We start from the raw sequence: 14,481 nt of genomic DNA, 5'->3' as shown, positions 1-14,481 counted from the left end.
CGGGTGCTACGTGAGCTAGATGCGTCTCTGAATGCAAAGTAAACATATCTGTGTAAATACGATATCGAGCATTTGGATAAATATTCCTTAATTATCCGATAACGACAGTAGAGGCACAGTATTCTTTAATTCGGTACGTTTATGTAGAGGTCGCAAGTGAAAAGGGCAACAGACATAGTTTTGACATTTAACTTGACATTATGCATGTTGTGACATTTGTAATTTTGGTAACGATTGTTGAGTTGTCATAAAATGTAAAAACCCTTCAGTTTTAAGGACGTAGGCTCCAAAAAAGTTAAGAATGAATATATAAATACACATGATTTTAGCTAAGACTTGTAGATAAGAACATTTATAGAGATAAGAAATAAATACATCAATCAATGACCAAAGTCATAACATATCTTAATATATTTTAATAGCAATTTTTATGAATCATCTACAGTTTAAGAAGGTGGGTTTAAGTAATTTCACACGACGTATGGTATGTACTTAAGATTTTTCTTTAGATAAAATAATGGAAAACGGAAACAGCAACAGAGATTCTAGAAATAAGGATATTAATTGGTCCAGATTTGGATTAGGTACAGAGGCAGCCAGAGTTAGAAGCAACACAAGTGGTTTTGTTGATTTATCAAATGATTATGGGGCTGGAGGTCACCAAGCCTCAGGAGCTAATGAATTATTTGCAGAGGAACAAGTAAACATATTTTATTCTATTGTGATTAACTTTATGAGTTAGAGTCATAAACATCATTTGCATTCAGCTCATTAGTATAAAGATAAAATTTAAAAAATACATTGAAACGAACATATGTGTATATATTTATAATAACCTGTCATTTTTTGATAAACTTAATATCCAGATTTGAAGCTTTAGTATTGGAATTTTAGTACCAAATGAGATCAGAACCAAATTTAATTCATTTGTACTTTAGTGATACTATGATGGTTTTATTGATAAGAAATAATAAATATCCATTTTAAATTCCTAATGAGGTGAATTGTAATAAATGCATGGTGTTATGGTCATGAACAGTTATACCATTTTGCTTCAGGGAGACGTACCTTGGTGGAAATCTAATTTTTTTATATCCCAGCCGGTATTGTTTGGGACATGGGATGGTGTTTTCACATCTTGCTTGATTAACATATTTGGGGTGATAGTATTTTTACGATCTGGATGGATTGTCGCACAAGCTGGAGTTTGTGGTGGTATTACTATAATTTTATTCTCAGGTACATGCAATGCATTTTTATATAGTTATTATGGTATTTTTAATGCTCTAAATTGATAAATAATATAAGAAAATCAATATAGTTGAAGGGTAGAGAAAGATTTACATAAATTTCATTCAGATATCTCCAAATGTATGTAGATAGAACTGTTGTCTATATAATATAATCAACTACAAATATAAATATCAATTTTCATCAACAGTTGAATATGTATGGAATTTTGCATAGTAAATATTTGTTAAAATGTTAGATTGACAGGGTTTGATGATGGTTATTTACATATCAATATCAGCTTGTTGCACAATAAAAATAAAAAGTCAACAGCTTAACTTTAGACTGATAATTTTTGAAACCAAAAAAAATAATAGTAGGTTGAGATCTATTTAAAAAGGAGGTGAATATAATAAAAATTAAAGTAAAAATTATTTACGGGCGGATACTATGTCGGGAAGGAGAAGAGGGTCATATAGGAAAAAGTCAAATGGCAAAGTTGTAGATAATAATAATATCTACAACTTTTGTATGCACACTTTATTCACATAACCTCAAAATTTACGTGAAAAATTAAAAAAACCAAGTTATTGATTTTTAATTTGTACATTTGTACAATTTTTATTAGAATTTCACACTCTAATAAACATGAGAGTCTATGTTACATTGATAAACATAAGTAGAGTGTAAAATTTTAAGAAATATCTAAAAATTATACAAATGAAGAAAAAAAAATTTTGGATGTTTTTTTCGCTTTTTTTACCTTTGAGAAAGTTTACCATTGTAATAGTAATATTTTTTACACCATCGGAAAATAGGGAATTCAACAAATAAAAATTAGTGTGCTTTTTAGATATCAAATCAAAATAAGGTGTTTATTTACCAAATTTCGTGGGCAATAAAAGTTTTTTGTAGAAGGTAAAAAAAAACAAAAAACCTGGTTATTTCAAGTTTTCACATAAATTTTAAGGTTATGTGAAAAAAGTGTGAATACAAAAGCTGTAGATCTTTCCATTAATTACAAATTTGCTATTTACCTTTTTTACATACAACTTGCAACTTACCACAAATCGAGATAAACAGTTTTTTACCCTTAAAACTCACCTCTTTCCACTTTCCGACCTCAATTCGCCCATAAACTACTTTTCCTTTCATTTTCATGATATTCTCCTCTTTTCCAATGGGTTTCATCCTACTTTTATTGTTTTTTTCACTTTTTATCATCTTCAAAGGCTTCTACCTCTACCCTAATCTACTTTTTTATTGTTCATTTTTTTAGTGTTAACTGCCTTAATATCAGTACTTTCTGCAGTAGGAATTTGTGAAAGATGTAGAATAGAATCTGGAGGAGTATATTTTGTTGTAGCCCATACTCTTGGATCAAGATTTGGGGGATCGCTTGGCTTATTGTACTGCTTTGGTCAGGTAAGATGTAAATAATAATAATAATAATAATAATAATAAATCGTCTTTATTGATCTGAGATGTGTACAAAATACCATTTACAAAGTATACAGTATACGCTCATAATGTAACAGGAGTGGAGAAATTCAACATATATGATATCCTTGCACCTAACTATACCAAAAACTGGTATTTTCAATTTTTTGGTAGAAAACCCAAAAGTTTTCAAAAAATTTTTGACATACTAGTGTAAAAAACTCAATATATCCTATTCTTTGAGAGATATCAATGGCTTTATCTCTTCACTTAATAAACAAAACGTGTACATTTCTTAATTTTCCCATGGAATTTCTTCAATTGCATTGCAAAATAACACTATAAAAATTCATAGTATCTACAGTTTTAGAATGCAAATATAATATATAAAAATCGGAAGAAGAACACAGATACTATCATGGAAAAATTGGATTTTCTGGACAATCACACCTCCTAATCAAAATCTAATATGATTTTCGAAATCTCCAGGGAAAATACATACCATTTGATTTTTCACATACCTTCACTATATTACAAGCTTTTTTCTACAACTTATAACAATTTTTTGACAATAAAGCATTTCTCTCTCTCTCTCTCTCTCTATATATATATATATATATATATATATATATATATATATATATATATATATATATATATATATATATACCCATATTTTCAATTTTTTTAGAAGAAAACCAAAAAAAAGTTTGTAATTTTTAGGCTGTTGGTTGTGCCCTTAATGTTCTTGGTTTTGGAGAATCTATGGCTGAATTGGTAGGTCTTGGTGAATCAAAATGGACAGTTAGAGTGATTGCCATGGCAGCTGTACTTCTGCTTAGTGTTATTAATGTTGCTGGAGTTAAGTGGGTCATTAAATTACAATTTATTTTGTTACTGATATTGCTTTCTGCTGGACTTGACTTCATGGTTGGCAGCTTTGTACATACAGAAGAAGGTAACCATACATTTTTTACATTTAATACTTGGAACTTAAATTTTGTCCTCTTGTAGATAAAGGTGTTGAAGGTTGGGTGAGTGACAACATTGTAAAAAACATGTGGTCCAATTACACCGAGGGGTATAGCTGGTTCACAGTATACGGTGTATTTTTCCCAACAATAACAGGGGTTCTCTCGGGTATTAACATGAGCGGAGATTTAAAAGCGCCATCTACAAACATTCCAAATGGTACTTTAGCCGCTATTGGCACAGCTACATTTCTCTACCTCGTTTTTGTAATATTTTTGGGATCGACATGTACCAGAGCTGTACTGGCCACCAATTTCATGATTGCTGAAGATGTTTCAGTTATTGGGGTTCTATTTTTAGCCGGACTCTATGTTAGTTCTATGTCCAGTTGTTTAGGAGCTATGTACGGTACACCAAGAGTTCTTCAATCCATAGCGTTAGAAAATGTTATACCAGGAATTGGAACTCTTGGGAAAGGAGTAAGTATTAGATCACTTTTAATTTATTTTGATGGTATAATTTTTTTTGTTATATTTTTTAGAGAGGACCAAATAAAGTGCCTTTATATTCAATGGCTGTTGTAGCAGTTGTAACGTTTACATTTATATTTATTGGGGAAATCAATACTTTAGCTCCTATTGTAACTATGCCTTTTCTTCTAACATACGCTTGTATTGATTACGCTTACTTTGCTCTTGCACAAAGTTTTGATATACAACATCAAAGAGAACAACGATTCCATAGACCGAGGGTCCAACCGACAATTAGTGAAGACAGTGATTTAGATATGCTATTTCCAGAACGCACAAGACATAAAAACCTCAGAGTAAGAATTACGGCACATTTATCCTTCTGCATGTATAAAAATTCTTCAAATACCAGTGGAAAATCTGTTTTGTTCTATTAACCCTTTCAAGATGCCATTTTGATCATATAGATAGACGCCACAGATGGGTGTATTGATATTGACGTCAGAGATGAAATTAGAGATAGATACATTTCAAAATACAATAACCTAGTCAACAAACAAGCATTTTTATTTAAATTATGAATATTACCTACAAATCATAAGATTTTAATAGCATGGTATGTCTCAAAAGAAGGGACTTAAACCTATATTGCAGTCCTGACACATATATCGCCACTCTCTTCTCTTCTCTTCTTCTCTTCAATATTGGCAGTGCCTTATAGCTTTTATTGATTTCTCTGTAGCTATGATGGAAAGTGGCATTCTTTCACCCTTTTTTGGCGAAAACAACAGCTAGTGGCACTTTAAGCCAAAGAAGAACAGAAAAAGTATTTTATGTAACTAGTTTAAAATATCTCTTTGAACATACCTTTCCAACAACCCACAAATAACATTCAAATGAAAAACTTCTAAGGAAACTTTTGTATGAATTGAAGATCTCCAATCTGTGGAAAAGTAATAAAACCATATCTTCAGAATCCCTGATATATTTTCAATTTACACAATTAATAACAACTTATAGTACTGACTACCGTGAACACGTCGGTGACAGTAGTACACGTAACTGTTATAAAAATTGTCCAATATCTATTCAGCTGAGTCATGAAGTACCTTGACATCAGTTGATTTAATGTTTACTTTCAAAATTTTCTTATTTATATTAACATGTTTAATTGACTAGAATTACACGTTTTTGATTAATTGTGGCTTATAAATAACCTTATAAATTTTTCAATGACCTTCTGGTTCAACAACCGTCATATAAGGACGGATTAACTGGATGATAGTCTTGGATTCGATTTAAATGACAACCATTTGGATATTGCGTTACAGTAATTAAGATATATTCGTTGTCCGTTGCGAAAGGGTTAAAAAATTGAGATTTTCAGAAACTTTAGTGTTATGTCTCACATTGTTTATTATCTCTACACTACACTCACAATAACGATAGTTTTTAGAGCCTTTTATAGGTTCATATTTGGCTTGAAGAAGCAAACATGTAATAGTGAGTGTGGATATGGTGATGGTAAACAGTGTATTAGAAAGCTCAATAATTTTGTGCATATATATTCTAGGGTGAATCAAGTTCAAATTCTGTCAGTAGTCCAGAGGAGAATAGTGAACAAACACCGATAACTCCAAAAATAAATATCCATTCTAAACAAAAAAATTGGTATTCCAATTTATGTAATCGATGGCTGTCTTTATTCGGTGTAAGTATATGTCAAACATTTTCAATTGTTTTTTGTTTTGAAAAATCCCCATTACTAAGTGTTGGAAAAAACGTACCTTTCTATATCTTACAATATAACAGGGAAAATATAATTATCTTATTTTCATTTGATAAAATGTACTTAATCTTGAAGCCTTTCTACCTTTTCAGTTGTAAGGCATATTGCAGTTGAGTCATTACATGGGCTCCCTTTACCTCAGCAGTTTCCATTCTTTATCTCTTGTTCCAATCTTCCTGCTGTTTCAATTCTCTCGTTTATCCCTTGGTCCAATCTTCTCGTTTATCTCTTGTTCCAATCTTCTAGCTCCTCCATTCCTCTCGTTTATCTCTTGTTCCAATCTTCTAGCTCCTCCAATCCTCTCGTTTATCTCTTGTTCCAATCTTCAAGCTGCTTCAATCCCTTCGTTTATCTCTTGTTCCAATCTTCAAGCTGCTTCAATCCCTTCGTTTATCTCTTCTTCCAATTTTCCAATGGATGCAGTTCTTAAGTTTTAATGTTTTAAATTATTCTCACTTGTAACGTCATAAGTCAGTTCAATACTCGTTCCTTTCAAGTGTCACAAGTGAGACGTAATTGAGTTTTTACAAGCAATCTGCACAAGCTTGAGATTGTTTGCTTTAGTGAGTTTTCTGAACTCAGATTGAAAGTGAGGTTAAAGACATCACATTGTCAAATCATGTCATCAAAATAAGCAAGAAATTATACAATAATAAATGATTTCAAACAGTCAGTGATGTAAATAATCTCAGTTATGTCGTTTCTTTCACTGCGACTAACCGACGGTGGATCACCAATGATAATGGGGAATTTTATGTGGTTATTCAGAATATTAACTCACATCACGCGTTCCTTTTATTTACTGAGCAGTGACATCAGTTTCTGAGTATAAGATACTCTCATAACTGAGTGTCTTAGTTCACTTAAATGTAAATGGAAAGCAATTATTGTTGTTTTTTTTGTTTCTAAGAACATGGAAAAATGTGGTCAATAGTTAAATCCACAATGAATTTAAAAAATATTATAAAAATTATCCTGTAGTTTACTAACTAGTAGTTTATATTTCACCATTTTTGATATTTGAATATAAATCAGTTATAATAATATTGGTTTGTTATATTTATACTTTTTGTACAACTATTCCAACATTTAAAAACACAATTTCTGGGCCTTCTAGTCTTTTACCATTTTATATCCGGCTCGAAGGACCAAGTCGTGTAATTGTATTATACATTTGATTACAATGTTTTTAGGCTGCCTTAAAAATACTTATAATGATCTTAGTGAATTGGTATTACGCAATGGCTTGTATGAGCGTAGTATTCTTAGTATGGTTGTACATAGGAACTGCGAATCCTGCTGTAAAACCTGGTATAGCATTTGAGTTTCATTTTTTTAGATGGTTAAAAACATTAATCCTCAGATGCATGGGGTAAGCAAATTCTTTTGTACTCTTGATTAATAAAACTGATCGATTCCAGTGTACAAGTCTTCCTCTTTTTGTCTATATTTTTATAAATGATACAAGTCATTTTCTCTAGAATATAATTAAGATTTTTTTAAATGAGTTTGTATTTTTAGACGGAGAGTTACGGATTATGAACAAATAATCGTAACTCCAGTGCACCCGGGTTTAGACGTGACGTCTTCTCAATTAAATGAGGACAACGAAGATTTTTCGAACAGAAGACGGTATCATCAATCAGCTACTGTCCAAGGACACTTAGTTAATATTGATGATTAAAAACAAACAACTCGGCAGAAGATTTTTTAACATTTGAAGTATTAAGATAATGACTTATATATTTATTTGTAGAAACCCGGAAAATCATGTGAATGTATTTTTGCAATACACTAATTTTATTAAATTATTAATTTATTATATTATTTTTTTTTAATTTTTCTTAACTAACCCAAACATTTACTATGGAACAACACTAAATTATACCATATCTTTTCAGAAAACTATTTTCAGGTACCATTGTCTAACAACTTACTGGAATATTCTGTCTGGTGTTGTGGAATTTTAAAATTTTTTAGATTTTTTAGAACACTAACTAGTCTAGCTTTCATTTCTTGTCCTCTCAGACGTGTTGAAAGTAAGCAAAATTAACCCTCATTCACTGAAGGCTTGTATATATCTGCAAAAATCATGCAATTCTTTACATTATTCTCCTTTCTCAAATTAGTGATATCGAAATGTAGGTCTCGATGTTAGTTTAAAAATATAAATTTCCGTCGACCACTATAAAAATCAAATGATGAGCCAAAGTATGAGGTTTTTGGGTCTAAGAGAAGAGTGGTTAGGTGCAGGTCAAAAAAACGGATGTTAGATCCATGTGTATCCCGATTGAAAAGCACGGCAGGGGCTGATGTATTGGGGATGTTTTGTAGGAAGGAGACTGGAAACCTGGTAAATAATGCAGAGATTTTGAAAGACATAAGGCTATAAAAAATATTTAAGGAAAATGTGCATTCTGGCCAGAAGCTGATCGGCAGAAAGTTTATCTTCCAGTATGACAACGATTCCAAGCATTGCTCGAACCTGTGGAAAGAGTATTTGAAAGAATTGGAAAGTAATGTACTGAAACTGATGATTTGGCCAACCTCACATCTTTGGAATATCCTGAAAACCGGAAACCTACTAGATGACGATTTTTTGTCGCAATTTTAACAGATATTGTGCACCAAGATAATAAAAACAAAGGGGGTTACATCAAGAAATGAAAAATTTAAATCTGTAACAACAAAATTTTAAAAAAACCTTTTAAATGTTTCTTTTACATTTTTTGTTATAAATTGAGGTAGATAATCCATTTTTTATTTAAGCAAACTATTAATTGTTTATTGATAAAAAAGTAAACAAAACCAGACTAAAATGTATGGAAGAGTGTGAAATTAATAAAACTATATCATTTCACAGTTTTAGTTGATTTTTATCATATTTTATTATATTGACTTTGTTGTAAACACATTTGTATAATGAAACTTCATCACTACTCTTCACTAATACCAGTTTAGTTACAAACTTGATAAATTATAACCCCAATAAGTCATTTAAATGTTGAAAAGAAGAATAAAACTATATTATTTAACAATTTTTGTTGATTTTTATCATATTTTAATGATTTTCATTGAAAATTACTGGCATTTTTATCCTTAACTTTGTTGTAAACACATTTGTATAATGAAACTCCATCACTGCTCTTCACTAATACCAGTTTAGTTACAAACTTGATAAATTATAGCACCAATAAGTCATTTGAATGTTGAAAAGACAAATAAAACTACATCATTTAAAAATTTTGGTGAATTTTTCTCATATTCTAATGATTTTCATTGAAAATTTCTGAAAATTACTGTCATTTTTATCCTTAACTATGTTGTAAGCACATTCGTATAATGAAACTCCATCACTGTTCTCCACTAAAACCAGTTTAGTTACAAACTTTATAAATTATTACACCAATAAGTCATTTGAATGTTGAAAAGGCAAATACAACTATATCATTTCACAATTTTAGTTGATTGTTCTCTTATTTTAATTATTTCCATTAAAAATTTATGAAAATTACTGGCAATTTTATCTTTAATTTTGTTTTAAACACATTTGTATAATGAAACTTCATCACTGCTCTTCACTAAAACCTCATTTAAATGTAAAAAGACAAAAAATAAGAAAATTTAAATAATCGGTAACCTATAAATAACGCTGCTCATAAGAATTAGTCAAATAATCACTTTATTTTTTACAAACAAAAACCAAATATCATCAGGGTTGATCAAAATTCCTAACAAACTTAGTGACATATTTTACACATCCTTGTAAATATATTTACCATCTTGTGATAAGTGTCATGAATCGACGTCTTACTAATGGCTTGTCCCGTAATAAATCGACAAAATCTGTTTAAATGCAATTTTTATTGAATAAACATCGATCTGATCAAGAGTGAAGGTATTATATATATCTCTAAATCAAACTTTACTCAATAGTACTATAGGGCATCAGTTTGTGCCATAATAAGGACTAAAATACTGTTAATATATTTCGGTATACAAGTATATTATTATATCTTATCGATCATATTTTTATTTTGTCGATTATCAATACTTTTATTTTAAATTTACAGATATTCATATAAAAATATTTTGTCAAAATTCCCCACGAGCTCGGCAACATAGTTCACGTGTAATCGTAAAGGTGCTTGCCTAACTTCAAGTAAAATTTCATATTATAAATAAATGTAATAAAAATAAAGAGAATCGGTCACAAAAAAACTGATCAGTCATGAAATATCAAAAAGTAGATGAATTATTTTCATATAAAGTTAATCATATTTTTTCACAATCACCTACGAGGTAGTCAACTTACTATACTAACGGCAGTATATTTGTTTACATATCTAGTAGGGCTTGAAGTATGCGACTACAAGATAATATAAAACATGAATCCAGAATGAAATTATATAAAATGATTGAATTGAATAACATATAGAATTGATTATATGGAGAAACATGATAGATTTTGGGTTAATAAAAAGGACAGATGTTAACAAGTCCTTAGAATGAATAAGGAGAAAACTTTTTCGGAATTAAGTGATAATAATGTATTAAGTAAATTAATAAAATATAATTTGATCTGTCGTATATTAAATTTTTACAATAGACTATGTTGACATTCAATTACTTGTGTTCAATCACTGTGCTATGTGAATAATACAAGTCTTTTTAATAAGATAGATATTGTGTTAACGTATTTTCAAACGTATTTGGGTAATTTATTTTTTATGTTTATTCTTACAAAGCGAATTTTATTGACAAAGGACAAAGATTACTGAAATCCTTAGTTTTCTACGCCGTCACTCTTGTTGTACAAAATCCCGTTTATATCGAAAGAAGGTAAAAAACAGAAACATGCGTTCCCAGAGGATAGATAAAAATTTATCAGACTTCTCGAGACTGGTGGTCTGCTTCTGTAAACACCTAAGATTGACCCTCGTCTCAGGGAATTATACTTACGAGAAAAACAATTTCACTGTTACTTGATGGCCATTTAGGTGTACAAAAAAATAAACCGAAATTTATAAAACGTTTCCACCCTTAGTCTGATAACAGTTACTTGATCTAATTGTAACAATTTGAATTTTCCATGTTTTAATACTTTCTTCCCTATTGTATATACACCACAGATGCTGTATTACAGAGAGTTGTCTCAACATTCGAAAATATTATTCCGATATCATTCTTTCCCCATCACAATCTATATACTATCATATATCAAAGTATTTTGACATATGAATATACTATTATTTATGCACTTAAAGCCATTTGGGCATTATAAATGACATCCAAACGTGAATTAGAATAGAGTGTAGAATATTTTGAGATCTTGAAGAGGACATCTGAATTTATCAATAATTTATCCATTATTGAGTAGCTGTCTATGAATGAAAAATTTTATTTTAGAAAGAAAATAGCTCATTCCGAGCTTTGTCATATGTCATCGTATAATACATACATAATACATACTTAAAACAATCATCTAAATCAATAAAATCATTTGGACTTTTTTACGAAAGTTTACTTAAAAAGCTCTTTCACACAAAAAACTCTATAAAAATAATTATCTCGTTCCAATAAAGTTACAAGTGATATTTTCTATTATACTTACAGAAAATTTGATTTTAGATATTAACACACCTGTCAACTGTCAAAATACAAATATATTTAGCTTATAGAGTATAGAAGTAATGAAAACCATCTCAGTGTATCAAAAAGTGTCCGTTAAAAATTAAGGTGGCGCTTTAGTGGCAAATGGACATGATTAGAGTAAGATAATAAATTAAATTCTTATTTGAATGTTATAACTATTGTTAGTTCGCGAAATGGGTTCTCAAGCCGGCCCTGTCCGGTTATTATGGAATTCTAAAATTGCGCGGGCGGACCTTTTTACATAACTATAACTATAGAATATTGTTTTGTTCCTTTATTTTCTAGAAGTTTCTAGAATTCTTTTGGTATATATAATTAGTTTGTGTGGCGCAGCTTAGCTCAGTTTATCATAAATAGTCGTAGTAAACAGACCGAAATAGATAGTAATCGAAAAATTTAATCTAATTATTTAAGTATAGTGATTAGTGAATCATTACAAGTTAGTTAAGGGTGCATATAGTGTTTAAATAAATAAAGAACGTAAGAGACAGTGTCTATTAATTAACCCCACGAATAGAAGAATGAATAAGAAAAACATTTCACTATTAATGTACAAATTTATTTGAAATTGGTACATAAAATATATAATTGCTACACTAGCGCTATTTTGGTGACTCTTAGAACTATAATTAACTGTTTACAGATGGACACAGATGGATACTTATCCTTACCTCTACTCTCCATAATCTAGCTGAATGTTATTATGACCAATATTTTTGTTATGATTGTCAGAAAAATGGTGGATAACTACTTTTGTGGATAAATAACGTTTTCTCTTTTGGAAGAAGCTGTTTATAATCATTATTTTGGTATGAAAGTGGAGATCGGGATAAATTATGGACCACATATTTATGTTGTGATACATGGTGGTGAGATCAAAAGAGTTTCCTTGTATACAAAACGTCAACGAAATCTGTTCGATATTAGATTGAGAATTTGAAGCAACATAAGACTATCCATAGAGTGCAGCTCTTCTGAACTCAATCAAATACGATGAATACGCGGTCTGGCTATTAAATGAGACTGGTACGAAAGAGGGTTTTATCAAAAAAAATAATCTTCATTCAAATGCTCCGCTTCAATATACTCCCCTCCTCTCGTAACACACTTTCCATACGTTTTTTTTCCATTGATCGAAGTAGTGCTGGAAGTCTTCTTTGGTGAGTGCATTTAGGAGTTCTGCCGTTTTTTGCTTTACCGCCTCCATAGACTCAAATCGAGTCCCTTTCATCGCACGGTGCCAAATCGGTGAGTACGGCGGGTGTTCGAGTGCGCTTACTAGTCAAATACTGCTTCACAGATAGCGCGTTATGGACAAGAGCGTTGTCCTGATGCAAAATCGGGCCGATTTTCTCGAACTCGTTCTCGTAATGTTGCCAAAACTGATAAATAGTAAGTCTGGTTGACGGTCTGACCCTCTGGAACCCATTCAATCATTAGGATACCGTTAATATCGAAAAAAACCATCAACATTGCCTTGTATTTTGATTTGCTTTCTCGGCCCTCACTAAAGCGCTTACATCACTCAAAACCACGCGCACGAGATAGAGTTTTTTCCAATTTAATGAGAAATTTGAGAATAATACGTTGCTCCTGTTTTTCATCACACATGGTGAGGAAAAAACACATTCATTTCAAACCGCTACTGCACAAATACTATGATAATGATGGAAACGTGTTTTGGGACGTCCATAGACAAAATATCTAGGTACCCAAGACACTATTCGTTTTTAACACCACCCGTTTAGAGCGCCCTCTAGGCGCGCACTCTCGTTATTTAATAGCCAGACCTCGTAGTAGTGGAAAATCTGTGATTATACTATACACTTAGATATGGCGAAAGGTTTTTTATCGAAATTTAAGCGAGATATTAGAGTCGCTTCAATGGTTTATATATAGGGATATACTCCAGAAGTAACTTACAAGGAAAAGATCGAAAGATTATTTTATTAATTTAACTCTCTATAATTTTTTTGTAGTAATTGACTAAATATAGAATGTTTATATGTAATTAATATTTGACATAATCTTTGATGTATTAGGAAAAGTAAAAGTAATAAATTTGTTTCGTTGTATAAGTCGTCTTCTTAAACTGAAATAGGAATTTATTTATACAGAGAAATGAAGGAAACATTCATTTTGTTATAATACTAAGTAAGATCCTAGAATGTAGAAGTATTGAAGATTTAGTATGATGAACAAGATACGAAAATATCTAGAATGTAGCAAGTATAGAAGAATAGTTTACTGGTACCCATAAAAGATTCAGAAAAAGACCACAAAAGAGAGTGAGAGTAGTTTGTCATCAGAAGAAAAAGTTTAGTGTTGTATGAAAGATTCTATTAAAATGAAAGCATATGTAAAGATAGAAGTTTGGTCGATGTGTTCTAGTGGACCTGTACTCTGTTCACCAAGATGACTCGGGCAACATCGAAAAAATATGGCAAACGACATTATTCAGTTTTCTGTATAATATTAACTTTTGTTAAATTGTAGGTAATTGTACGCTGTAAGTGAAGATGTATGGTAGAAGAAGAAGGTGAACTAATGAAACTCACTCACTAAATTTATAAGAGAATTATAAACAATTAACCTCATATAAAAATATTTTGCATGCGATCTCTTTGGAAGCATACTAAATAAAAACAAAAAGTTAAAAGTCCATTGTTATAAATAAATTTGGTTAAAATTAGAGGGTACTATCGTGACAAGTTGTTCGAAATGTTCAGTAGCACGCTAATACTAATACACAGAGCGGCCCACTAGGCCAATAAAAAATGTTTGATAATGCCGTACCAAAATTAATGGATCTGCAGCTAATTTCGTTTGCAAATTTCGTATGGCAACTACTAATTTCGATAAAAATTACAAAATTTTAGATTTCCATTCAACAAAATGCAAATGATGTCGTGTAAAATTGCAAAC

General features: G+C 30.7%; 1 protein-coding gene across 2 annotated transcripts; it reads left to right on the top strand.

Moving 5' to 3' along the window:
• Nucleotides 1-123: 123 nt before the first annotated feature.
• Nucleotides 124-7,726, top strand: LOC130893261 (solute carrier family 12 member 8). 2 transcript variants are annotated; one of them, XM_057799215.1, is made up of 10 exons: nt 124-454; nt 510-700; nt 1,059-1,239; nt 2,510-2,655; nt 3,394-3,628; nt 3,685-4,121; nt 4,184-4,468; nt 5,686-5,823; nt 7,095-7,273; nt 7,423-7,726. In XM_057799215.1, exons 2-10 carry the CDS (start codon nt 518-520, stop codon nt 7,583-7,585), a joined length of 1,947 nt encoding a protein of 648 aa, XP_057655198.1. In that variant the 5' UTR covers nt 124-454; nt 510-517; the 3' UTR covers nt 7,586-7,726. The 2 variants fall into 2 exon arrangements, with proteins under 2 accessions (XP_057655198.1, XP_057655206.1); XM_057799223.1 differs by having other exon boundaries at nt 202-454; nt 2,597-2,655; nt 7,423-7,723.
• Nucleotides 7,727-14,481: the final 6,755 nt, after the last annotated feature.

Source organism: Diorhabda carinulata, chromosome 1 (genome assembly GCF_026250575.1).
Source record: "Diorhabda carinulata isolate Delta chromosome 1, icDioCari1.1, whole genome shotgun sequence".
Lineage (NCBI taxonomy): Eukaryota > Metazoa > Arthropoda > Insecta > Coleoptera > Chrysomelidae > Diorhabda > Diorhabda carinulata.
This window is presented reverse-complemented; position numbering and strand designations above follow the sequence as displayed.